This window comes from Orcinus orca, chromosome 13 (assembly GCF_937001465.1).
Source record: "Orcinus orca chromosome 13, mOrcOrc1.1, whole genome shotgun sequence".
In the NCBI taxonomy this organism is placed as follows: Eukaryota; Metazoa; Chordata; class Mammalia; order Artiodactyla; family Delphinidae; genus Orcinus; species Orcinus orca.
In genome coordinates, this window is record NC_064571.1 from 89437655 (window position 1) to 89463057 (window position 25403).

Consider the following 25403-nt stretch of genomic DNA (forward strand, 5'->3'; position numbering starts at 1 on the left):
CGCCTGGACTGGGGTTAGCCTGAGGGCCCGGGAGGGACGGGTGTTGAGCTGAAGACACAGAAGGATGAGAAGCCGAGAGCCGTTTTGCTCACCTCTTTTATTCTCTTTATTAGAAACTCTCCAAAAGTAGGAGGATTTGGCAGTTTGCATTTGTCGTGAGCATCCGTTGTGCTGTCTGCCCAGCTGTTCCTTCTTTCCTGGGGCCACGCTGTCTCCCTGTCCATCCTGAGGCCGTGATGGGGCTGCCAGGCTCGGGGCTTCCCTGACGGCTGCCCACGTGGCCACAACCGGGCCTCAGACTCCCACAGAGACCCACGGCGTGGACACGTGGCTCTTGCTTGGCCACCTGGAAACTTCCATGAGACTGGATGTCCAGACACTACATCAAGAGCTCCTTTTCCCTGAATTACAAGCAGTTTCAGAGCTACTGGTGGCTGTTTCCTGACATGTACAAAAAGCTCATCCCGGTGGATGAGAATTAAGCCGAAGCACAGAGAAAAGCTAGTTGGGATGTGGAGAGAGAGACAGACAGACGGACACAGGCAGAGACAGACAGAGCTGTTAAGTTCCTCCGAGCCCCAAATCCACTTGCGCTCAAGGCAAGGGATGCTCTAACCTTTCTCAGTAACGTGAGCCAGGACCTCTGTTTTGTTTTGTCTGCTTAAGCAGCTTGTTGGATATCAGTCACCTGCACCCTAAACAACAGAGCTGAGGGCTGCATTTTTTTTTCTTTTAATTATTGAAGTATAGTTGATTTACAGTGTTAGTTTCAGGTGTACAACATAGTGACTCAGCATTTTCGCAGATTATACTCCATTGTACGTTATTACAAGACAATGGGTGTAATTCCTTGTTGCTTCTCTATTTTACACATAGTGGTTGGGTCTGTTCCAGAGAGCTGCGTTCTTAAAGGGCAGGTGAGCGGACGAGAGCAGCTTGGTGAGGATGCCAGGACAGTACCCGCTTCCCCCGGGGCTGCGCGCTGCAGGAACGGGGTGAAGCCGGGTGGGTCACGTTGTTGCTGCCTGAGGGTGGCTTGGGCCGCAGCACAAAACTACCAGCATTGATCGTGTCCCTCACAAGACAAAGCAAAACAAAGCCCCGTTTCTCTTAAGAATGTCCTGATGAAATAGTAAAAATTATTAATTTTATTAATCTTGACCCCCCCCCCCCCAGTAGACATCTTTGTAATACCTCTGGGGCAAAGCAGGAAGCATACAGAAAGCATCTCTACTGTTTGCCAAAGTTCCCTGGTTGTTTTGAGGGAAAAAGCTCTTGTATGATTGAGCTGCAAGCTGAGCTTGCCACCAAATAACTATGGTTATTCCAACCAGGGTGTTTGGCAGACATTTTCCCCAAAATGAACTGAGCCTTATACATATATATATATATATATATATATATATATATATATATATATATATATTGTCTGCATTGGGTCTTTGTTGCTGCGTGCGGACTTTCTCTAGTTCGGCGAGCGGGGGGGGGGCTACTCTTCATTGCGGTGCGCGGGCTTCTCACTGCGGTGGCTTCTCTTGTTGCGGAGCACGGGCTCTAGGTGCACGGGCTTTAGTAGTTGTGGTGTGTGGGCTCAGTAGTCGTGGCACACGGGCTTAGTTGCTCCGCGGCATGTGGGATCTTCCCAGACCAGGGATCCAGCCCGTGTCCCTTGCATAGGCAGGCAGATTCTTAACCACTGCACCACCACGGAAGTCCCGAGCCTGTCTTTTAAGAAAACAACCGACAGGACTTCCCTGGCGGTCCAGTGGTTAAGACTATGTGCTTCCAATGCAGGGGGCACGGGTTTGATCCCTGGTCGGGGAACTAAAATCCCACAAGCTGCACCATGAGGCCAAAAAAATTAAAAAAAAAAAAAAAAAAGGATATTTATGCTGAGAAATGGAAGTACGCAGGAGAAAAGTGCTTGGAGAAAGGAAGTGCAAAGAAGGAAGGTGGGACAACTGCATGTCAAAGCCCTGGCAGCGAGGAGGGGCGGGAGATGCAGGTGGAGGCCCGGGCAGGCGGAGGGCAGAGAACAAGAGGGAGAGGTGGTCAGGCGCCAGCCACACGGGCCGTGGAGCCAGGGCAGAGTTAGCAAGGAGGGTTAAAGTCGAGCAGTGACATGATCTGGTTTGTGTTTTTTTTTAAAGTTAGTTTTTATTTATTTTTCCTTCTTTTTCACTCTTTGAAGGAAATCAGTTCGTGAAGCATGCTCACAGGGACTGGGGAATTATGCTCGTTCGCCTTTTTTTTTGCGGTACGCGGGCCTCTCACTATTGTGGCCTCTCCTGTTGCAGAGCACAGGCTCCGGACGTGCAGGCTCAGCGGCCATGGCTCACGGGCCCAGCCGCTCCGCGGCATGTGGGATCTTCCCGGACCGGGGCACGAACCCGTGTTCCCTGCGTCGGCAGGCGGACTCCCAACCACTGCACCACCAGGGAAGCCCCTGGTTTGTGTTTTTAAATATACGCTCTGCATAGGACGGACTGCAGTGGGGCAGAGATGGAAGCAGGCGGTCGATTCCAGTTGTCAGCAGCTCCATCAGGCAAGACGACAGGCAGGAGGAGGGGGACGCAGGGATGTGAGGCGATTTGTGGTGTGTTTGGAAGCTCAAATCCACAGGATTCGCTGTAGGTAGGACTGGGTATTGAGGGTGAGGGAGAGGAAATAGGAAAACCCCGAGGCTTTTGGATCAAGGCACTGGGTGGTTGGAGCTGCTGTTTACGGAGTTGGCAAAGGATAGAGAGAGGCATGTTTGGATGTGCGGGACTCGAGTTCGGTTTGGCCACGTTAGTTTTGCAGTACTTATTAGCCCTGGGACACTCCACAATGTTGTGGGCATGCGGAGAGGAGCCACAACTGGGGGGGGTCGGGGTAAGGAGCGGGCTGAAGGAACAGGGAGTGGCGGCTGTGATGAACTGGCTTTTGAGAACAGAGGCTGTGGTTGGATCTGGGAACCTGAAGGAGTGGTGAGAAGGGTGAGGAGGGAAGGAGAGAGCAGTGAGGGGCAGAAAAAAAGTGGGCAGTGATGTCTCACGTGGAACCCTGAAGGATGAGCAGTAATTGTCAAGTGAGGCGCTGGAGAGGCAGGCTCTCTAAGAAGGATGTGGGCACACACGTGCCCACACGTTGCATCCTGTGTTTGCAGTCAGGGTGCAACGGAACCGAATTGAAATAAAAGTGTGCTCTTCACACAGTATTTCTGGAGGTTCTAGAGTCAGCTGTCTGCTTTGGGGATGTGCTGTCTGAGAGCGCAGTCCAGCCTGAGTCCCACACGTGTTCTAGTTACTTGATTCCCTGTTACAGACACTGGGGTGAATGGCTGAGATAAGCTGATCTCTTTGATTGATCGATTTGAAGAGATAAACCTAGGCTGATTGAGCAGCTGGATTTTTCCCCCCTTGTCAGCTAAACTGATTAGAAATCAGTTTTTCAAGGATTGGGAAGCTTGTATTTATTCTAGGACATGACATTATATAGGGAAAGGAGATGAGATGAAAAAGGGAAAAAGGAAGCAATTTAAAATTATAGGGCGGTATTGCAGACTGCTGATACTGTAAACATGGGGGGACGGAGAGTACAATATCCCACCCTGAATGGTGCCGGGGGTCCTCTGTGGTGACTTGATCTGGCCTCAAGCCACAGCTGTGCACCGTCTCAGCGGCACGGACTTAACAAAAATCACTCTTTTTTTTTGGCATTTGCTTTCTTCGCTGTAAAATTCAAACTATTTAATCTCGGTATAAACTGCTTCACAAGATGGCGTCTGGATGTTCAAGGAGACTGTAGCCCTCACCCCGCGAGGCATGTGCGCGGTGCTCGAGGGCGCTGAATTATACCCGATCCCGTGCAGCGGGAACACAGTGCCGGCCAAGCAGCCCCTCCCCCGGACGACTGAGTTCACGCAGGCCGGGCCACACTCGGCCTCCTGCACGAGGAGCTGATTGACAGCCACGGGTGGGCGGTTGGCCCCGCTCAGGTTCGGCTCCGGGTGGTCACCGGGCCTGAGCCGAGCCGGCAGACAGCCCTCGGGGGACACCTGCCCCGCGCTCGGAGCCCATCCGCCAGCCCGCGGGAAGGAAGCCCTCGGCCCGGGGCCTTCGGAGCGCGTCCCGCCGGCTTTCCTTTCCCGCGCCGCCCTCCTTCCCTCCTTCCTTCCTTCCCTCCCTCCCTCCCTCCCGGCGGCTCCCGGGGGAGGGGTCGGGGGAGGGGCAGCCCGCGCGGGTCCCGGGTGCAGGTCCCGGGCTCAGACCGGCCCGAGCAGGTCTGTGGTCAAGCGGCGACGCTGCCCCCGGGCCCGGCCATGGTGCAGGCCTGGTACATGGACAAGTCGGCCGACGACCCGCGGCGGCCCCACCGCGGGGAGCCCGCGCGCCCGGTCGGCCTGGAGCAGCTGCGCGGGCTCGGGGTCCTTTACTGGAAGGTACGCGGGACCGGGGGCGCGGTCGGGGTCTTGCGGGGCGGGCGAGCCCTCCGCTCATCCCCGAGTTCCCGCGCGCCCCGCGCCCCCGGGAACGGGGTCGCCGCCATGATGGGACCCCGTGCGCCCTGCGCCCTGCGCATGCCTGGCGGCGGGGCCGGGGGTCGGCGTCCAGGCCGTGGTGCGCACTGCGCAGGCTCAGTAGCAGGGTTGGGGGGTTGGGGGTTGGGGGGGTGGGGGTGTCGGCGCCCAGGGCGAGGCGGGGGCAGGGTGTGAGGGGTCGGAACGTGGCGGAGGGTCCGGTGCCGGCGGGGTCGTCGGCCGTCCGGGTTGAAGGCGGGACGGGCGGGGCGGGAGGGCTTGGGGTCCCTGCAGGGCCCGCGGCGAGTGCGGGTCTCCGGGGGAGGGGCCGGGGCGCCCCCCACGACCTCCTAGAAGGCGGTGTCTTCAGGGCAGTATCGCGTGTGTTCTGAGAAGAAAATAAGTTAGTTTTACTGCAAATCCCTGCACTTCGGGTTTCGCGGTACATGTGACAGTTTAAGAGCAGGTGTGAGACGGTGGCCAACTTCTGAATGTACCCAAAGGATACAGTAAGACGCTGTAAAAGTCACCTTTGCGGTTTTCCAGGAGATCAAACCCAGTTTCTCCTGCCTTCTCGTTGTGCTCTGGATGGTGAGGCAAAGGGCTGTCGAAATTAAACTTCGTTTACTCTGTATTTTCGTACCTTTCTTAATAATCACCGCGCTTGAGCAGCGACAGCAGGGGAGCCTTTTTGCCTGTTCTGTTAGTGCCGCCGCAGGGCGGTAGGAAGCGCTCACGCGCTCAGGGTTTGAAGGTGGATGGTGCACTAGTGCATACTGTGTGGATCTGCTCATTTGGGGAGTCGTCTTTTAGCAGCTAACTTATCGCCAACTAGTACTTTGAGGTATTCTGAGTTTGCTATTCAGTAGTTGGGATACCATGCGCATTTTATTGCAACATAAAGCAAAATGTGTGAAATTCTTTACCAGTAGTTTTTAAGGAGGAGTTCATAGTAATGGTGTCTGGGGCCCAAGGGGTGTGGTTCATGAAGAAGATGACCTTAAAATTGGACGTTAGAGCTTCCCTGGTGGCGCAGTGGTTGAGAGTCCGCCTGCCGATGCAGGGGACACGGGTTCGTGCCCGGGTCCGGGAGGATCCCACATGCTGCAGAGTGGCTGGGCCCGTGAGCCATGGCCGCTGAGCCTGCGCGTCCGGAGCTTGTGCTCCGCAACGGGAGAGGCCACAACAGTGAGAGGCCCGCGTACCGCAAAAAAAAAAAAATTGGACGTTAAACAGTTGATGGGATTGTGATAAGTGGAAACAGGGAAAGGCCGTTCCAGGCGTAGGAAGGTGTCAGGAGCAGGGGTGTGGGGCTGTGAAGCATCAGGTGTTTTTGAAGAGCAGCCCATAATCGCATTTGGTTTAGAATGTAGGTGTTTTAAAAACAGGAAATAGGGACAGAGGAGTAGAAAAGGCAGCCCGGGCCAGGTGGTAGAAGGCCTCTTGTCTCTGTCTAAGGAATTTGCCTTTTATTTGTAGGCTCTGACAGCTTCAGGTGTTTTGGCCCAGGGAAGCAACGTAACCAAAGAGATGCTATCGAGACATCAGTTAGACTTGCAGAGCGGATTGGTGGCAGAGGAACAGGGCATGGCGGTGTGGACAGGCTTGAGGCGATGAGAGCTTCCCCTGGGCTCCTGACGGTGGGACTGGAATCCCCCAGGCAGGACCGTTGCAGAGAAGGGAGGTGGGAATTAAACACAACTGCGTAGTTTTTAGCTGGTATGGAGAGTGGGAAAACCATTAAAAGAAATAGGGAAAGGAGGGGGGAAAGGTTGGTTTAGTATGGACAAAGGACTGGATGATAAATTTGGAGTATGATATTGGAGATCCAGAGAGAGAATGTCTCGATGCACTCATGTGGCCTCCTGTTTGTGTTTTAAACTCTTTTAGCTGGATGCCGACAAATACGAGAATGATCCAGAATTAGAGAAGATCCGAAAGGAGAGAAACTACTCCTGGATGGACATAATAACCATATGCAAAGACAGACTGCCAAATTACGAAGAAAAGGTGAGGGAGCTCTAAAGTATTTGAAAAGGGGAATCATTATATTTGCTACTAATAAACACAAGCTTCTCTTTCCTTTTTAACGTCTTCATTTTGGTTATATATCAGAGTAATGCTGGCCTCATAGAAGAGGCTGCGAAATACTCCCTCCTTTTCAGTTTTCTGGAAGAGTATGTGTAGAATCGGTTTAATTTTTCCTTAAATGTTTGGCAGATTAACCAGTGAAGTCATATGGGCCTGGAGCTTTCTTTGTAGGAAGGTTTTTAGCTACGAATTCAATTTCTTTACCAGATAGAGGGCTATCCAGAATATCTGTTTCTTGAATAATCTTAAGTAGTTTGTGTCCTTCATGGCATTTGTCCATTCCATCTGAGTTGTCAGATTCATTGGCATGAAGTTATTCAGACTATTCCCTTATTATCCTCACAATATCTGTAGAATCTGTAGTGCTGTCTCTTTCATTCCTGATATTGGTAATTTGTGTCCCTTCTCTCCTTTGCCCAAGTTCCGCTAGAAGTTTATCAGTTTTGTTGATCTTACCAAACAGCTTTTGGTTTCATTGATTTTTCAATATTGTTTTTCTGTTCTCTATTATCTTGAATTCTGCTCTTGTCTTTATTTGCCTTCTTCTACTCACCTTGGGTTTAATTGCTCTTCTTTTTCTAATTTTTTAAAGTGGATGCTGAGGTCATTGACGTGAAGCCTTCCTTCTTTTTTTTTTTTTGCGGTACGCAGGCCTCTCACTGTTGTGGCCTCTCCTGTTGCGGAGCACAGGCTCCGGACATGCAGGCTCAGCGGCCATGGCTCACGGGCCAACCTGGTCTGCGGCATGTGGGATCTTCCTGGACCGGGGCACGAACCTGTGTCCCCTGCATCGGCAGGCGGACTCTCAACCACTGCGCCACCAGGGAAGCCCCTCTTCTTTTTTAATATAGGTGTTTAGTTCTGTAAATGTTCCCCTGTGTGCTGCTTGAGTGGCATCACACAAATTTTGTTTGGTATTTTCATTTTCATTCAATTTAGAATATCTCCGAATTAACTTCCTTTTTGATTTCTTCTTTGAACTATATAGGTTTCTTGACATATGTTAGTTTCCAGTTATTTGGGGACTTTTCCAGAGATTTGTCTTCTGTTAGTTTCTGATTTAGCTCCACTGTAGTGAGAGAGTGTGTTTTGTATGATTTGAGTCCTTGTAAATATGTGGAGTCTTGTTTTATGGGCCAGAATATAGTCCATCTTGGTGAATGCGCCATGTGAGCTTGAGAAGAATGTGTGTTCTGCTGTCGTTGGTTGAAGTATTCTGTGAATGTCAATTATTTCCAGTTGATTGATGGTGCTGTTCAGTTCAACTATATCCTTACTGTTGTTAGAGGCATACTTGTTTAAGACTGTTATGTCCTCCTGGAGATTTGACCCTTTTGTCATTACACAGTATACACCTTTATCCCTTGTGAGTTTCTTGTACTGAAGTCTGCTTTGTCTGAAAGTAATGTAGCTCCTTGAGCTTTCTTTTGATTAGTGTTAACATGGTGTTTCTTTCTCCAGATCTTCACTTTTAACCTATTTGTGTATTTATATTGATAGTGGATTTCCCGTAGACAGCATATAGTTAGAGGGTTTTTTGTTTGTTTGTTTTTTGCTTTTAATCTATTCTGACAGTCTCTGTCTTTTAATTGATGGATTTAGACCATTCACATTAAATTGATTATTGATGTGGTTGGATTGATACATACCATATTTGTAACTTTTAATTTATTATACTTGTCCTTTATTATTTAAAAAATGTACTCCTCTTTTTCTTCCTTGTCTGATTTTAATTGAGCATTTTGTGTGATTCTGTTTTCTTTCCTCTTAGCTTATCATTTAAAAAAATGTTTTAGTGATTGCCTTAGGGTTTTATTTATTTTTTATTTATTTTATTTTTTTATTTTTTATTAATTAATTAATTTATTTTTGGCTGTGTTGGGTCTTCGGTTCTGTGCGAGGGCTTTCTCTAGTTGCGGCGAGTGGGGGCCACTCTTCATCGCGGTGCGCAGGCCTTTCACTGTCGCGGCCTCTCTTATTGTGGGGCACAGGCTCCAGACGCGCAGGCTCGGTAGTTGTGGCTCACGGGCCTAGTTGCTCCGCGGCATGTGGGATCCTCCCAGACCAGGGCTCGAACCCATGTCCCCTGCATCGGCAGGCGGACTCTCAACCACTGTGCCACCAGGGAAGCCCTGTTTTCATTTTTAAGTAGTAAATTATATTGTGAAGAGGTTTAAATCCTATTTAAAAATACTCTTTAATTACCGTATAGTTAGCATTTCTGATGCTCCTTACTCTGCTGCATGAGTCCCTGTTTCCATTTGGAAACTCAAGTCTGAGTTGGTCTTGGTTGATTGATTTATCTTCTGGTTAAAGGTCATGTTTTCTCACTTCTTTGCGTGTTTGGTAATTTTTGATTGGATGCCAGACACTGTGATTTTGTTCCCTTGGGTGCTGGATATTGTTGTATCAGTATAAATATTCTTGAGTTTTGTTCTGGAATGCATGTAAGCTTATTGGAAACAATTTGATCCTTTTGGGTCTTTCCTTTAAGACTTGTTAGGTAGACCAACCTGTAGCTAATTATTCCCCACTAAGGAAGCACAGTTCCTTTGTGTACACCACACAAAGCCCCGTGAACAGTGAGGTTTTCCCAGTCTGACTGGTAGGAGAGGCACTGTTCCTGGATCGGTGTCAGTGCCAGGAGCTGCTCCTTTCAATCCTGAAGAATCCGAGTGGTTCTCTCCCAGCCTCAGGTAGTCTTCCTAGGCCCATTCTGATGCGCTCTCAGAAGAAAACTGGAGGGAGATCCTCGGCGGGTCTTTGGGATTTTCTCTGTGAAGTTCTCTCCTTGGGTACTCCCGTCTTGCATACTAGCTCCCTTGGTCTCCCCAGATGCTCAGCTCTGCTCTTCAGCTCAGGGTGCCCTGCCTGGGTCCCCCGCTCCCTGCACCACCGCCTGAGAACTCTCTCAAGGTGTGAACTAGAGCAGGAGTAGGGTTCCCCTCTCTTGTTTCTGCCTCACGGGTCACTTTCTTCCCTTTCCTGGTGTCTGGTGTTTTGCAAACCATTATTTCTTATATTGTGTTTGTTTTGACTGTTGGAGGTGGGAGGGGAAATCCAGTTTCTGTTACCCCATCTCATATGGAAGTGAAGTCAGCATTGTTTTAAGCTGTTAGTTTTATGGTAATTCCCGGGTGCCCGTTAATAAAGAAACTCACTGATCCTTGGCAAAATGAGAAAACAGATGTGCAGAGTTTTTAATAAGTTAAATGACTGCCTTGTTTTTGGAATTGTTATCTTTGCTTTCTCAGGAATAAGGTGACTCCGTTATGAAACAATAGCGACAATAATAGTTGTCTTAGAATTTTTCTTTCTTGACAAAAGTTGGCAGCTGTGTAGGGACTTCCTGGTGGCGCAGTGGTTGGGGGTCCGCCTGCCGATGCAGGGGACACGGGTTCGTGCCCCGGTCCGGGAAGATCCCACATGCCGCGGAGCGGCTGGGCCCGTGAGCCATGGCCGCTGAGCCTGCGCGTCTGGAGCCTGTGCCCCGCAACGGGAGGGGCCACAACAGTGAGAGGCCCACGTACCGCAAAAAAAAAAAAAAAAAGCTGGCAGTTGTGTTGGTCCCAAGACTTTTTCTTTCATCGAGCTGAGCTATGAACTGTGACGCTCTGAGGAAAATAAACGGCTCACTGAGCTTTAGCCTCTTAGTCTTATCATTGGACACCTGGAGGGGGTGTGGACCGCTTCCCATGGTCATGTTGATAAAGCCAGGCCCAGAACCCAGGTCCTCCCCCTGGTCTCAGGCTCTTTCTGCTGAACCCGCCAGGAAGGCTCCCTTCCATTAGCTTGGATGTCTTCTGTGTGTGTTCCTGAAAAAGAAAATATAAGTAGGTGAACCAACACTTAACACGTTGACCTGAGAATGAAAGTGGTGCAGCGACACCAAAATTGTTTAAAATAGATGTGTTTTGTGTTTTTTATCTCCTTACTTTGTTCTATATCAAATTATTCTTGTCACTCAGAGCACAAATATTATAACACCTTACAGAATGACGAAAGTTTTCACCAAGTGCCCTACTGAGTCATGAGATCCTCCGAGATTTAAATGGTGTTTTCTTACTTGGAATTTTAGACTTCCCATCTTCCACAGAAGGGGCTCATATATTGTAAATGCTAGTAGTTAGATTATTTTCATCATTACCATCTTGTAGAATAGCTTCTCTCCTGAAATAAAACCCTGTTCCTAATACAGGCTTATCTCTCTTGTTCTTGTAAAACAAACTTCTTTATTATCTGATTATCTCGTGTTTGCCTTAGGTTTCCTCGTGGTTAGACTCAGGTTGTGCGTTTTTGGCAGGAATTCTACAGAAGTGGTGTTGTGTCTGCCCAGGGTACCCTGTCGGGAGGCACGTGCTGTCAGAGGGTTGTGTCACCGGTGATGCTGAACTTGGTTAGGCTGGTGCCCATCAAGTTTCTGCGTTGTGAAGTGACCATTTTTTCCCCTGTGTAACGAATAAGAAATTGTGGAGAGTTACTTTTCGACTGTGAATATCGTGTTTTCTATCAAACTTTGACTTGGTGATTTTAGTAAATCTTGATGGTTCCTGCCTGAAACAGTGTCAGTGTCAGGGTGAAAACGGTGCCCTTCCAGCCGTCATCCTCCTGTACTGAGCTGGCCTCTCCGTTCTCTGCTGTTGATGTACATCCACACGGGCTTATGGAGTCTTATTTAATGCTCTGTAGTCCATTCCTGCCACGATCCACTTTGATGTTCAGATTGTTCCAGACTCGGCAAGTGGGCACCCCTGTCAGTGGCCCCTGCCCTCCTGACGCGTCCCCTCATGCTCATCAGCACCTCCGTGCTGTCTGGGTCAGCGTGTTCCAGGCTTTTCCCCTGACCCGGCCCTGGAATCGGCTGTTCTTCCGGGGACTTAGAAACCCAGACAGGGCGCTTGGTGCCCTCATTGCTACTCTGGGGTCAGTGCCCAGGTCCTTCTGCCAACTGGATGAGGGGGGGGGGAGAGAGAGAGAGAGAGAGTGTGTGTGTCCGTGTGTGTATGTGTACTTGTGTGTCCGTGTGTGTATTGTGTCTGTGTGTATGTCCATGTGTGTGTGTGCGTGTCCGTGTGTGTATATGTGTGTGTCCGTGTACGTATGTGTGTGTGTCTGTGCGTTTGTGTCCATCTGTGTGTATCCATGTGTATGTTCGTGTGTCTGTGTGTGTGTCTGTGTGTGCGTGTGTCTGTGTATGTGTGTGTGCACATATGTATATCTGTATGTCCGTGTGTCTGTGTGTGTCTGTATGTGTTTGTGTGTGTGCCCATGTGTATATGTATGTATCCGTGTGTATATGTGTGTGTCCGCTTGTGTGTGTGTGTCCGTGTGTGTGTCCGTCCCCGTGTTAGTCCGTGTGTGTCTGTGTGTGTCCGTGTGTGTGTGTCCGTGTGTGTCCCCGTGTGTCTGTGTGTGTGTGTGTGTGTGTCCCTGTGTCCCCGTGTGTGTGCGTGTCCGTGTGAGAGCAATCTTTGGTTCACACTGACGCCTCTGAGTCCAGTCACACTCCTGGGACGACTCCTCAGTCTGTAGAGAGAGGCTCAGGTCTCTGTCCTCCCACAGCAAGAACCCGGCTCCAGTCCCGCCGGCCCTTCTACACACCCCGTGCTTCCGGGGTGGCAGCTGCAGCCACGCTGTTACGAACAGCAGACCGGTCCCTGGAGTTCCAGGCTTGTTTGTGGTCCTGTCTCAGACTGAGGATGTAGTCAAAGTAATGTGTTCAGAAGGTACTTAGATGAGTTTTCTCTTCCTTCTTTGGTTATGAGCATCTCTCTTGATTTCAGACGTATGGCCCCCCGCCACCGCCCCCAAGCCTGTTTTCATTTTATTTATGTCTGTGTAAAACATAACTAGGTTCTAAAGCCAAAATTACGCAACAGGGCAGATCCGTGTCCCCGCCTCCTCCACACCGTACCGCTGACCCCGCTGTGCCCCGCGCTGCTGGTCCCCTGTTGTCGTGATGGTGACTCCTGTCCGCTGTGTATTCTCCCGCTCTGCTTGGGCCTGTGAATTGTTCCCAGTGTCCTACGGCCAGTACGGCAGGGAGTGACGTGTGCACATTGTGTGTCGCCAGGGCGTCTCTTCAGGGTGAACCCCATAAGGGGTGCGGGGTCAGCGTATGCTCAGTTGTGCTGACCTTCCGGGGGCTCTGGGCCCCGAGCGGCGGGGGGCCCGTCCTCACAGCCTCACCGGCCCACGGGGTTGACAGGGAGGCGTTCATGTGCTGTGCTCTCACTGTCAGTGGTGATTTTCCAAACATCTGTGGATTTTCCAGAAACGTGCCGACATTATTCAAGGAAAGCTTTAAAACTCCTGCGCAGGAGGGGGAGAGATGGGAGATCATAACAGGGCAAGATGGGCGTTTACTGTAGGATTCTTTCAACTTTTGTTCGTATTTGAATATTTTTATTATGAACGTTAGAGGGATAAAGATCTGAAAAACACAAAAGTACATTTGGACAGGTGGAAAGTGTTTGTTGAGACAGTGACTGCCTTCCTCAGATGCACACGTGGCTTCTGATCTGCCCGTGTGATCAACGCGACTGCTGTGTGCATTTGATCTCGTGATGGTGTGTGCGAGGGATCGCGTGATGTGTGTGTGCGTGTGTGATCAGCATGATGGGGTGTGTGATCACGTGATGTGTGTGTGCGTGTGTGATCAGCATGATGGGGTGTGTGATCACGTGATGTGTGTGTGCGTGCGATCAGCGTGCCTGCCGTGTGTGCTGCAGGAGCCAGGATGTCTGCGTGGGAGTCTAGGCTCTACACACCCAGGCTGTGTGATGTTGGGCTGGCGACCTAGCCTCTCTGAGCCACATCCCTCATCTGTCCATCTGCAGAGAACACCTGAGTGAGTTATTCATCTAAAGCACTGAGAGCGTTGCCCGGCACGCGGTAAGCGCCGTGTGTTCCTTCTTTCCTTTCCCGCTAGTCCACCGGTCGGCTCCACAAAGCATTGTAGCTCCTGCCCCCTCGTACGTAGGATGATATTTCCTATCTGTGGAGCACGTGTCTGGCAGCTCAGTCCTGGTGTTCAGGGCTCACGAGAACCCCTCCTGCTCTAGATTAAGATGTTTTATGAGGAGCATTTACACCTGGATGATGAGATCCGCTACATCCTGGACGGCAGTGGGTACTTCGACGTGAGGGATAAAGAGGACAGGTGGATCCGGATCTTCATGGAGAAAGGAGACATGATCACTCTCCCCGCCGGGATATACCACCGCTTCACGCTGGACGAGAAGGTGGGCCTTTCGTCTTCTCTGCTGGGGACTGGTCTGTGCACGGACGTGGACGCTCAGCCCTGCGGCGTGAGGCGAGGATGCTACCTACCTCTGAGCGAGTGGCCGGCGCCACAGGGCCCCACGCCCGCCCGGGCCCGTGCACGCAGGTCAGCGGGAGGCATCCGTCCAGGGGTCCGGCTTTGTGCGGGTCTCAGGGTCACTGCTCCCTCGTCATTTTAAGAGCATATCAGTTGGGCCTTAACAGTCGTGCACTAGAGCCACCGAGACCGGCCACAGAAGCAGGACTAGGGCGGCTCTGAGGGTCTCTGGGTGTGATTCGGACGAATCTGAGATTGAAGCACGATTTTTGGCTAGGAACTGAACGCACTAGGTTTAGAACTCAGGATTATGAGGCGGTGTGTGAAGAAGGGTCGCCTTGTCACCCCTGTTCCCAGTGCCCAGTATCTCTCCCTGAAAGTAACCACGGTTATGTCCTTAAAAGTCTCCTTAGCGCGCTGTCACGCATATCAGGCGAACGTGAGCCAGTATCTTTCCCTTTTCCTCGGGAGGCAGCCGACTGCTGCAGGCGGGGCTGCATTTTCCTTTTTTCTGCTCGCCGTGCTTTGGGATCGTTTCGCTTCAGGATGTAAAGGGCCTCGTTCCTGTTTACAGCCGCCTGGTGTCCACTGTGGGACGTACCCTGATTTAGCCCATTGACGGCTGACCCCTAAAGATGGGTACGCCAACTGTTTCCAGTTTTTTGCTGTTGTAAACGGTGCCGTAATAAGTAACCTCACACATTCGTCATTTTGTACTTATGTGAGTGTACCTGAGGGATAAATTGCTGAAGGTGAACCCTGGATGGACAGGTGTGCACGTTTCTACTGTGACGCAGGCTGCCTCCCTTCTAATTCGTGGGAAACCGGTACCAAAGGAAGCAGGAGGGGAGGAGGGGCACACGCCCAGGCGGGGTCAGCGCTCACGGCTGGGGTGTTTGCCGAGAGAGTGCAGGGTCAGCGCTGAGCTGGAGCCGCAGATGCTTTGGCCGCCCGAGCACGAGGCCTTCTCGCCGTGGCACCGACGCTGCCTCTCAGAAGATGGAAGAAAGTGCTAAGACCCAGGGATAAAACAGCAAGGAGCGTTAACCTCCGTAGCTGGTCTAACCATTGCTGCTGTGTTTGCTTGTTTTCTAGAACTACGTGAAGGCCATGCGGCTGTTTGTGGGAGACCCAGTGTGGACGGCGTACAACCGGCCGGCTGACCACTTCGAGGCCCGCGGGCAGTACCTAGAGTTTCTGGCGCAGACGGCCTAGCGGTGCCCTGGGGCCTGGCGCACCCCGGCCCCTCTTGTGAAGGTCCCAGGCCTGATGCAGCAGAAAAGCAGTCGTATTCTCTTTGCTTTTGTGTTGTAGACTTGAGGCTAGGTGAGCTTTCCTCTGCGAGACTGTTGGATCAGAATACGTTTTAATGGGAGCAGCTATAGAACCGGTTTGCACGTGGAAGCACCGGTGGAGATCTGGGCAAATCCGCTCATTTTCTCTGATTCAGGATCAGTGGTCAGTGGCCCTGTGTCAGCTCGTGCCTTCAGCTGCGACCCAGTGAGTTTCAGCGCCCCAAACGCAGCCACTTAGCTGCCCCATCTGGACCCAATTCTTGGACTTTAAGCAGATACCAGGCGAGGCCACGCCTGCCCTGTGCGAAGGAGTGACAGTGGATGACAGGAGTGAGCAGAGAGAAGACGCTTTTCTCCCAAAACACGGGGGAAGCTGGGTAGGGGGTGCCATGGGGGATGCGCTGGCGTGTTAGGGACCCTCGCTTGATTATGCCACTTTTTTGTTCAAGATAAAGTAGCTGCCTTAACGTTGTGCTTGTGGCTTGGAGTTACCTTATATTCTGGTACATGTGGTTCCTTAAAATCATCCCAGTTAGATCCTTTGTGGGATTGTATGTGTGTATAATTAATTTTTATTTTATCTGGGTTATTACTTGTTCCAGGTGAGATTTCTAGGTTAAACTCCCTACAGTAAATCTCTTTTACAATCAAGCCTTTGAATTTTAACAGAAACACTTGTACCTTTTTTTTTAGTTAACAATTCTGAGATACAATTATACCTAATTCGTTATAATCATAGAAAAACCCTAAATTAACCTCATATTTGAAGGGCAGTTTGCTTTAAGTATTTCTTTTAAACTGGATTAAAAATCTTTATGTTAAAAGTGATCTGTCAGGACTTCCCTGGTGGTCCAGTGGTTAAGACTCTGCGCTCCCAATGCAGGGGACACGGGTTCGATTCCTGGTCTGGTCTAAGATCGAACTGGGAGCTAAGATCCCACATGCTGCGCAGTGCGGCCAAATTAAAAAAAAAAAAAGAAAAGCGATCTGTCATCACTTCCACATTGTTCTTGGGGGCGTGTGTCCACGGCACAGAGGAAATTCTGAATTTTAGGATTAACGTGTGCGCTGGCAGCACGATGATAACACCACCAGCCCCCCAGGGCCTTGCGTGCTGCTGTCCTCGTTCTTCCCTTGATGGGCCTCCAGGGACGCCCCGGAGCAAGGGCGGCTCCTTCTGCAGGCCTGGCACAGCGCTAGAGAGCACGGTCCTTCGTGCGTTCACAGTCGTCAGGACGCTACGTCGGGGTCTCCCAGGAGCACACGGCTGTGAGCTGAGCTGTCCGTCTGGAGCCAGGTGCACCCGCTTGTTGAGTAAGACACGACTCCACGTGTGTTATTTTACAAACGTGTCCTCTCTTGAAAGGCATGTAGCACTTACTGGAGGGCGGCTACGGCTGGGATGTGATGAGCCAGAACGTGAATTAATTGCCCTTGGGGGTAGCTTCACACTGGTTCACGTGTCGGCACTTTAAAGCAATGCCCGCTTTCCCCTTGTTCCTACTGAGGGTGTCTGCCGTGCACCCCGACCGTGTGAGGAGACAGCCGGGTTTGGGCCCGTGCCGTGGTTTCCGTCCAGAGGCAGGCGTGGCCAAGCCAGGAAACGGCCAACCTTGTCCTGCCTTGATCCAGGTTAAACATGTAGCAAACTGACGTTTTAGCCGCTCGGTACTTTCCCTGCTCGAAATCCAGCCTTTAAGGCTCCTGCCTTCCTAGGGTGTTCCGCTCTGTGTGCTTCGTCCGTGTGTCCTGAGTGGGCGTGGCTCCGTCGTCTCTGACGTTTATCCAGAAGGAAGGGTGGTGGGCGAGCAGGGCAGCCCCCGCCCCTGCTGCAGATAGCCTCCCGGCCAGGTGCTCCACTGACTGTCGCTAATTAGAAGCAGGTAGAGCGCTGCGGGCGTTCAGCTGGTTCTGCCCTTCAGATAAGAGTTCTCATCTACTCGTTCCGTCCACACCCACAGAGAAGTTGTAAGTATATTACAGCGAATTTCCCTATATTTACTTTCATCTGTGTTCACTCACGTACCAATGATATTACTGTATACGTTTTGAAATGTAAGCTATTTATAATCTATTGAAAGAAAAAATACAGTCTCCTTTCGGTAACAATATACATACATTACACCCCAAAAAATATTCTCAGTAGCTTTCTCTGGATAGTAAAATTATAGATTACTGGTTACGTTTTTAGTTTTGTCCATATATAGTTGATAATTTGTCTACAAAGAACACAGTAAGCTACTCGTCTGAACTCTCAACATTAAGACTCCTAAGTCGGTCTCTAACAGAATGGAGTGTGGTGGTCTCGTCAGGGCTGGAACCGGGGTGAAGCAGGAAGGGCTGCGGGGGGCTTGGGGCGCAGCCACCCCACGTCTCTCTCGGTTTGCTTTCCGGGTCCCTGTTTCTCGTGTCTTGTCCCCGGGTCCCGGGTCCTAAGTTTTGGTTGAGAAAACACGGCTGCTAGGTTGAATTCTTGCACCAAAGCAGCGCTTTAAAATATGGAAGTGTCGGATGCCGACCTTGCCAGAACGAGGCAGTCGCATGTGCGAAGCCCGGGTGCAGCCTCCTGTCTGTCTAGTGTGGCTTCCCTGCCATTCGGCCGACGCCCTTACGGGGGCTGCTCACCGGCCGCCTCTCACCCCCCACCCTCCGGTTCCCACCAGGCTCAGGAAAACCAGACGTTCACACCCGGAAGCTGGTGGCAGTCCTTAGTGAACTGCGAGGAAGCGTTCGTTCGGGCCAAATTGCTGGTAAGCGACGGCTTTTCAGTTTCCTTGGGAGGAGTCATCCTGAGTGGAGGTGGAGTCAGTCTCTTTAAGGAGGTACTGATGGGGTGACTGGTAGGAACGCGAGCGGGGGCGGTGCCCAGCCACAGCAGGTGGTGGTGCGGGCTGATTGGCCGGAAGTCAGGAGCAGAGCCCCCCACCCTGCAGGCAGAGCCCCCCGACCCTGCAGGCAGAGCCAGAGCTCAGACACGCGAGCAGGACAGGAGGAGGTGGTGCCCGCGGCTGGCGGGGGGTCACGTGGAGGCTGGTGGGCAGGTGCTGAGGGGAGGGCTGACGCCTGCTGCTAACGAGGCTTAGCCCAGGTGATGGGCCTCGTCCCACCGGGGACCCCGATCCTGTGCTGCTCCCTGGAGCTCAGGCCTCGCAGGGCTGGCGGGAGTGCATCCGGGTGACGGGCAGGTGCCTGACCCTCAGTTCCGCAGGTCAGCCCCGCCGGGGAACTCGGTGCAGACGGGTTTGGGGCCTCGCTGCTCGCAGCCCACTGCCCGGGAGGGGTGGGTCTCTGCCCAGCTCCCGCCGCACGCTTCCCGGGGCTGGCGTTCTGGGTCAGGAGCTCAGAGGAGAGGCGGCGGGCGTCTCCCACGTGCGGAAGGAGCCGCGCGGTTCCCGGATGTGGGGCGGAGCCGCTCGGGCTCCACGCCAGGGCGAGGAACCGCGGCCTATGTCGCTTGAAGAGGGAGCCCGTCTCCCTGGGCCCTAACACACCTCCCCGGCAGCCCGCGGGCGAGGGCAGCAGCCCCTGGAGGCGGATCAGAGCAGGGTTCACGCTTACTTTGCGGGTTGCAGCTCCTCAGAAGTGAGGGCTGCCGCAAGCCTTGCCGCGGGGAACAGCCGCTTGGGAGCCGGCGGGCCGAGCCCTGTGTCTCCGTCCGTCCCCGCCACCAGCGCGGGACGCAGCACAGGCCCCGAGTTCCCGCAGCTCAGGGGCTGCAGACCAGGAGCAGGGGCCGGCAGGTCGGGTTCTGGGGGGCCCCTTCCTGGCGCAGAGGGAGAGCCAGCCCTGGGGTCTGCGGCACCGACCCCTCGTGGGCCCCTCCTGACGCCACCCCACTGCGGCCGCCCGGTCCATGGCACACTGACAGCGGAAGCTGAAGAGCTTTCCCTTGGAAAATGAAGTCAGGCTCCTCGTGTTGGCGCAGAACACCGGCCTCCGGCATCCAGGAGCGGTGGAGAGCCCTCCGCTGACCGAGGGGGCTCCCCTGGCTGCCGAGGCCGCCAGGCAGCTCAGCACCGGGACTGAATCGCACAGCCCTAATCCTGCTGACGAAGATGGGAAATCTGCCTCCAAAGATGTTTGAGCGTGGGCGCGCGCGCACCCCAGCCCCGGACAAGGGTGCTGCAAGCTCCCAGCGTGCATCCTCCCGGTGTGCTTGGGGGCCTTGGGGCGGGAGGGGCCCTTCTGGAGGCAGGGGAGGAGCCTGGGGGGCTGGGGCCGCTTGTTGGCATAGCCGCGCCCTGCTGCTTTGGGAGAACCTTCGGCAGCTTCCCAGGGAGCAGGTGCTGCTTCTCTGAGTTCCCAGGTGTTCTCACGTCTCTGCCTTAGGAAGTCGTTATTTTTCGAAGCACCCTCTGAAATGCGGTAGCGGCCAGGGTCCTGATGGGAGGAGGGCACCCAGGTCGGTGGGTCTGGGGCTGGCTCGTCCTGCAGCTCAGCACCCTGGGCCTGTGTGCACAGCGACCTGTTGTGGAATGAGGTCTGATTTTCCAAGGAAAGCAGCCCTCCGCTCAGACCCCCTCCTTTGTCTTCGTCTTGTTATTGTATTTTAATGCTTTTTATTTTCCAGGTTTAAGATGCTTGTGTTTGTTTTGCACAAACTCTTCCAAGAAATCCCCAGTTCTAAAACCCGAAGGGGATCTCATCTGAGTGATACAGGAGCCGAGCAAAGGATACAATGAAATCAATGCGATTTGCTTTTGCACCCATGTTTTCGGGCCCGCCCCATCGTTAATTAACCCTGATGGCTGTCTGGTGAGGCAGGACGTGGGGTGCCCCGACGTTATCGATGGCCCCTGCGGGGCACGGAGGGGGCACACAAGGACACGCTGGCAGAGCCACACTCCCTGGGGGCTGTAGAGGGTGTAAGGCAGAGGGGCTGCCCGCGCGGACCCAGAAGCACGGCAGGTGGTTTGTTCCCGGGTATCTAACAAATCCGCTTTAATCCTCCCGAGAGTGCTACCAGCAGGGGTCGTGGGCTGGATACTAACCACCAAAAATTCACGTCAGCTGGGAGCTCAGAGCGTGACTTTATTTGGAAATAGGGCCTTTGCAGATGTGATTGGACAGGGCTCTCGGTGAGGTTCTCCTGGGTGAGGGCGGGCCCTGAACCGAGGCCTGGGGCCCTTACAAGAAGAGCAGCCACGGAGGCAGACGTGTGAGGACCCCTGAGGACCGAGGAGGGGGCTGCAGCCGGAGCCCCCAGAGGAGCCGGGCTCACAGACGCCTGGGGTGCGCACCGCTGGCCTGCACGTGAGGTGGGGGACACGGGTGGTGTCCAGCTGCCCTGTCCGTGGTGATTTGCTGCGGCAGCTTCGGGAAACTAACCCAGTCTTTCAGATGAGACCCTGGGGCTGGGAGGGTTCAGCTTTCCACCCACAGTCGTGCAGGCGGTGAGCAAGGGCTGGCCCCAGGCCGGCGTCTCCCCAGTGCTGGGTGTGGGGAGGACCCGGCACACCCGTGGGCCAGGATGGAGCCCTGGGCACCGTCCGCACTGCTCGCAGGTGTCCCAGGTTGTCGTCCTGGTGGACGGTGCCTGTCTCTGAAACCAAAACCCTTTCCCTGTTGCCGCCGGCCCTGCTGGTCCTGCCCCAGGAACGTGTCTGTCGGTGCCCCCGTCGCTGTCCCCCGGCTCCGCTGGTCCCTGGCCCCCCCCCGCCGCATGGGTGCACCCGGGTCACGTCCTCCCGGAGGGATCCTTAGTTGAAGGCTCCTGACTGGTGGCCGGAGTCCACCGTGCTGTCTGGCCGCACGTGGCCACCTGGCATCGCAGTCACCCTGGGCGCCTGTGTTGTCTGCTGGCCACATCGGCGCCGTCTCGAGGGGGCGTCCTCCATGGGCTGTTCCGTCGTCTTCCTGGCTGGAGCGAGTCTCTCCCGTGCCTTCTCCCACCTTGCCTGGCACCCGCCAGATGCCCCGCTGTTGGGAGTGCCTGGGGTTGGCCGTGAGCACCAGGCGAGGGGACCCAAGGCCGTGGAAGCTGCACCGGATCACAGCGCTGGTGGCCCAGCGGACCTCGCTGAATGAGCGGCCCTCTCCCCCAGGTGGCGGCCGGGGTCTCGGGGCCGCAGCCCAGCTCCGTGCCGGCCGGGCCTGGTCCTCACGCGCAGCTGGCAGCGTGCGCTGCGTGGGGTCCAGGGCGAGTGGCCGCTCCGGCCCTGGGCGAGCCTCACGGGGACGGAGGGACCGTCCCGGGCTCCACAGGTCTATTTGAGGGAATCGTCCTGCACGGCCTGTCCTGTGTGTGCGTGTGTGTGCATGTGCACATGCAGGTGAGTGTCACAGTACGTGAATACACGCGTCGCTAACCCGAACAATTCCGAGGCAGCGTGTGAAGCCCCTTCCCGCGATGGGCCCCAGCCACGCCCCTGGAAAATGCACTGTAGACCTTGGGTGTGGCCCCAGCACTGCTTTCCTGAACGGCTCATCTGGTTAGCGTCAGCACGTGGAAGGAATGACTGACGTTTTCTCTGTGGCTCGAGTATACGGTATGGATTGAAGTATTTGTATCCTGGACGGGGGGGCACTTAACGCTGTGTCCCGGTTTTTGGTTTGGCTTTGCTTTCCGCGATCGCGAAGGGTGCCGCACACCCTTGTGGGCCGTGGGTCTCGGGCGCCTGCGGTCCAGCAGCATCAGCGCTCCCGCCAAGGCTGTTGGTGAAGCGGCCCTCCTCACTCTGCTCCCCTCGCTCCTGTGTGCTCTCTCCTCCCCGGGCCCTGAGGGTTGTGGAGCCTGGAAAGCCCTGCACTGCGGCTCCCACTGCCAGGCCAGGCCTCGCCCCTCCCAGGGCACTAGCGCTGTTCCCCGTGGGCCGCTGAGGCCCCAGGATGACGAGGTTGTCTTGAGTGTCCCTGTGTCGTGACACCCGACCCGCAGGGACCGGCTGGCCTTCCGTGGCAGCAGTGGGAACCATCTGCAACCAGGTGTCAATTACTTTGTATTTCCAGAAATCGAGAGAAAGCATAAAGGATGACATTAAAAAACCACCATTCTAAAAAAAGGCCTGGCGCTCTGCAGACACTGGTGAGTCTCCCAGGACCATCCCCCAGCCCCTTCCTCGCTCCCCTGGGACACTCACTGAGCCACGTGTTTCCTGCACCTGTTTTTCTCCAGTTCTGCAGACGTGTACCTACAAACAATGTTTGTATTTTAAAAATAAATGGCATTTCATTGTATATACAATCCTAATCTTGATTATTTGAGCAGGTTTGGGATATGTCCATGTGAATACATGTCCAGACCATTCCTTTTAATTGCTGTATATACTGTTCAATTATAGAGCATGTCACACTATCACTATAATTTTTAAATCACTTTTTATTTTTTAAAGGCAAAACATTTACCAATTTTGATGATTTTTTCCCCTCTGGTTATAAAAACAACACACACACACACACAATGTGGAAAAATGTGAGGTTCAGAGTCACAGAAGGGCAAATAAAAATGCCATTGTGCTCATCCTTTTGCTGTGACTGATTTAACATCTAGTATTACTTTTCAGTCCCTTCCGTTAACATATGCACGTATTATGTAAATATACATTTCTTTTGAGTACTTTTCCATGTCATTAACTTTTTAAACATGGTCTTGCATAAACGCGTCTTAGGAATATGGGGCAATTAGTGAAACCACTCCCCTACTGTAAAATTTTGACTCGGTTGCAAACTTCTTTTCCAGAAAAGCTTCTCTCTTTCTGCTCCTACAAGCCAGGTCTGGGTGTGCATCCCCACGAGGTTCATGGCTGTCAGGTCTCCCGCCTGGTGAGCATTTGGCTGGGGGTTGGGGGGGCTGGCCCCGTCTTGGACTGGCTCAGACTGGCTTGTGCTGGCTCAGTCACTCCTGGGCTCACCGGCTGCAGGGCCGTCCCAGGCCCGAGGGTGCCACAGCGGACAGGCCGCCCCGCGCCGTCCAGGACACAGGTCATGGAAGGGCGGAGGCGAGCGGTGGCAGGGGCCCTGCTCCCCCGCGGGCTGCCCACAGCATTGGCGCAGGGAGCGCAGGAAGGGGAGTGGGTGTCTTGCCAGCTCAGCTGCTGTGACAGATGCCACCAATAGCGGCTCTGGGGCCTGGACGTCAGAGCTCCAGGTGCCACAGGGCTGGCCACTCCCAGGCCTCGCTCCATGGCCGAGTCCGCACGTGGCCTCTCCTCCCCACCCTGTGACTTCACCTCACCTGCGTCACCTCCTCGAAGGCCCGTCTCCACAGACGGTCACGCTGGGGTGAGGGCTTCAAACTGTGAGTTTTGGGGAGCCTGTGCGGGAAGAGCTTTCTGGGCGCTTCCCAGGAGTCTGTGATGGGCGGAGGGAAAACGGAGTGCGAACTAGATAAGGTACAGCTGTTACCCCAGACCTTACAGACACCCGGGGCACGCTTCCCTCGCTGCCTCTGAGGATCTGCAAACGTGCGGAGCCTCAGCGAGCCCCAGACGGCAGGGGTTTAGTGCTCTCCCTGCCTGTCTCGACGCCCCCGGAGGGAATGGGGGTCGGGGAGGGTGCGTCCAGGATGCAAATACTGATTTACTGGGGAACCTGGAGTCCGGTTTCTGACTGGCTTGGCCTCCGCCCCCGGGAGCCTGTGCAGTGTTACCCGCTCTGTACACGGCGGACCCGGGAAGGACGGTTCCGGAATCCGAGGGGATCCGAGCGGACGCCTCCCGCCCCGCGCAGGTTCAAGGTGGAGGCCGAGCCTTGTAAACCAGCACCTCTGCCCCCCGCACCCGCCGCCAGACTTGAAGGAAAACCCTCAAGGTGAAGAAACTAAAATGGCGTATTTTGGGGCTTTTGAAACATAAGGAGTTCTGATTTTTCTTCTTGAAAAGAGACGATTTTAGAACCTCCTTGGCATCCCACAGTCCTCTTGGTGGTCTCATCTTTTTCTCCTATTTTAATGTGTAATGAAGCTGTACTTCAACAATTGCATTGGGACCATCTGCCCAGTAGACGCTGCACTTGTATTTTTTACTTTCTATTACAAAAATGACCAGAAATACAGCTTCGCTCTGCTCTACGCAATAGATGTTTATCTCAGAGTCTTTAAAGTGAATTCCATTTTAAAGTGTATTAGAATAGCTGGATATTTAAAGGACCCTGGCCAGAGTTCTTTAGTGAAGAAGCACTCAGGTACTTCAGAGACTTTGAAAGCAGGAGTGACCGTGTAAACAGGACCGCAGACGCCCTGACCCTCAGACCTGAGAGGACAGTGTCCGCGCTGTGAGGCCCGCCCTCGTTCTGTGCAGTCGGGCCCCGAGTTCTCCGGAACCCACCCCCAGGCGTCCCCGCCCCCGCTCCCTCTGATGTGCAAATGCAGGAGGAGGAAGGACGGGTTCGTTTACCCTTCACCAGGCTGCCCGAGGTGACCAGCACGGGCTGGGAAAGGAGCTGAGTGGACGCGGTTCGCTTTGGGACGCCGGCGGGGACGAATGGTCTCTCTTCCCCCTTATCTATCTATCTGTGAATCCTCTAGAGCATTCAGGCTCGGAGCGAGAACGGTTTGTGTTACGTGGCTCAGCTTAGCACACGAAGCAGGTCAGCTTCCAGGAATGCACAGGAGGGGCCGAGGCGCCCTGGACCCCCTCCCTCCCTTGGGTTATGTTCACCCCGCATGTGCAAACGGCCGGAGCGGCCTGGGCCTCGGCTGGATGGAGAAGGCCGGCTCGCAGACGCCAGGGCGGGGTTTGTCGGCTCGGGCGTCAGGTGGGAACTAGGCCAGCTTGAGGCACTGTGTGTTGAAGCAGTCCCCCTCCTTGCTGGCCACGGCCTCGAGCAGAGCCTGCTTCTTCTGCAGACTCCGGGACGACTCCAGCTCGTACATGGTGGTCAGGTTGAAGAGTGCGCTCTCGTGCAGGCAGTGCCGCGGGTCCTGCTGGGTCATGGCCTCCAGCTGCCGCAGCGAGTCCTTGAGTCGGCCCAGGTAGAGCAGGCACACGGCCGCGTTGTTGTTGGCCTGGAGGGGGACACGCGGGACTGGATGCGGCCTCACAGGGCCCGAGGACCTCCCTGGCCCCCATGAGAGTGCCTGATGCCGGCAGACTTGTTGGGAGGGGCGGGGGGCACGGGGTGGGGGGAGCCACCTGCTCGGGTGTCTTACCACGGCATTTGCTGGGTCAATCCTTAGAATCTCTGTGAAGCATCGGTGGGCTTCTGCAAAGTTGTTCTGACCGAGGTGAAGGAACGCTCTGGAAATAAGCAACGCAGA

General features: G+C 53.9%; 2 protein-coding genes across 3 annotated transcripts in view; one reads left to right on the forward strand and one right to left on the reverse strand.

Moving 5' to 3' along the window:
• Positions 1-3774: 3774 nt before the first annotated feature.
• On the forward strand, positions 3775-16190 carry ADI1 (acireductone dioxygenase 1). Its single transcript, XM_004274916.4, has 4 exons — positions 3775-4423; positions 6392-6511; positions 13657-13836; positions 15009-16190. Exons 1-4 carry the CDS (start codon positions 4304-4306, stop codon positions 15126-15128), a joined length of 540 nt encoding a protein of 179 aa, XP_004274964.1. The 5' UTR covers positions 3775-4303; the 3' UTR covers positions 15129-16190.
• A 6316-nt stretch (positions 16191-22506) lies between these two features.
• TRAPPC12 (trafficking protein particle complex subunit 12) overlaps positions 22507-25403 on the reverse strand; it is a 62745-nt gene continuing 59848 nt past the window's right edge. For both annotated transcript variants that reach the window (XM_004274917.4, XM_049696456.1), the window contains 2 exons: positions 25296-25383; positions 22507-25151 (listed from right to left, as the gene is read on the reverse strand). In XM_004274917.4, coding sequence (XP_004274965.1) covers positions 24909-25151; positions 25296-25383 — 331 coding nt within the window. In that variant the 3' untranslated portion in view covers positions 22507-24908. The remainder of the gene's footprint in view (positions 25152-25295; positions 25384-25403) is intronic.

What these genes read in the sequence shown, in the direction of transcription:
- ADI1 (XM_004274916.4), top strand. Translation starts at nt 4,304, where the DNA reads ATGGTGCAGGCCTGGTACATGGACAAGTCGGCCGACGACCCGCGGCGG. An exon ending in TCGGGGTCCTTTACTGGAAG is followed by an intron (nt 4,424 to 6,391) that starts GTACGCGGGACC and finishes AAACTCTTTTAG; the next exon opens with CTGGATGCCGACAAATACGA. An exon ending in TGCCAAATTACGAAGAAAAG is followed by an intron (nt 6,512 to 13,656) that starts GTGAGGGAGCTC and finishes CTCCTGCTCTAG; the next exon opens with ATTAAGATGTTTTATGAGGA.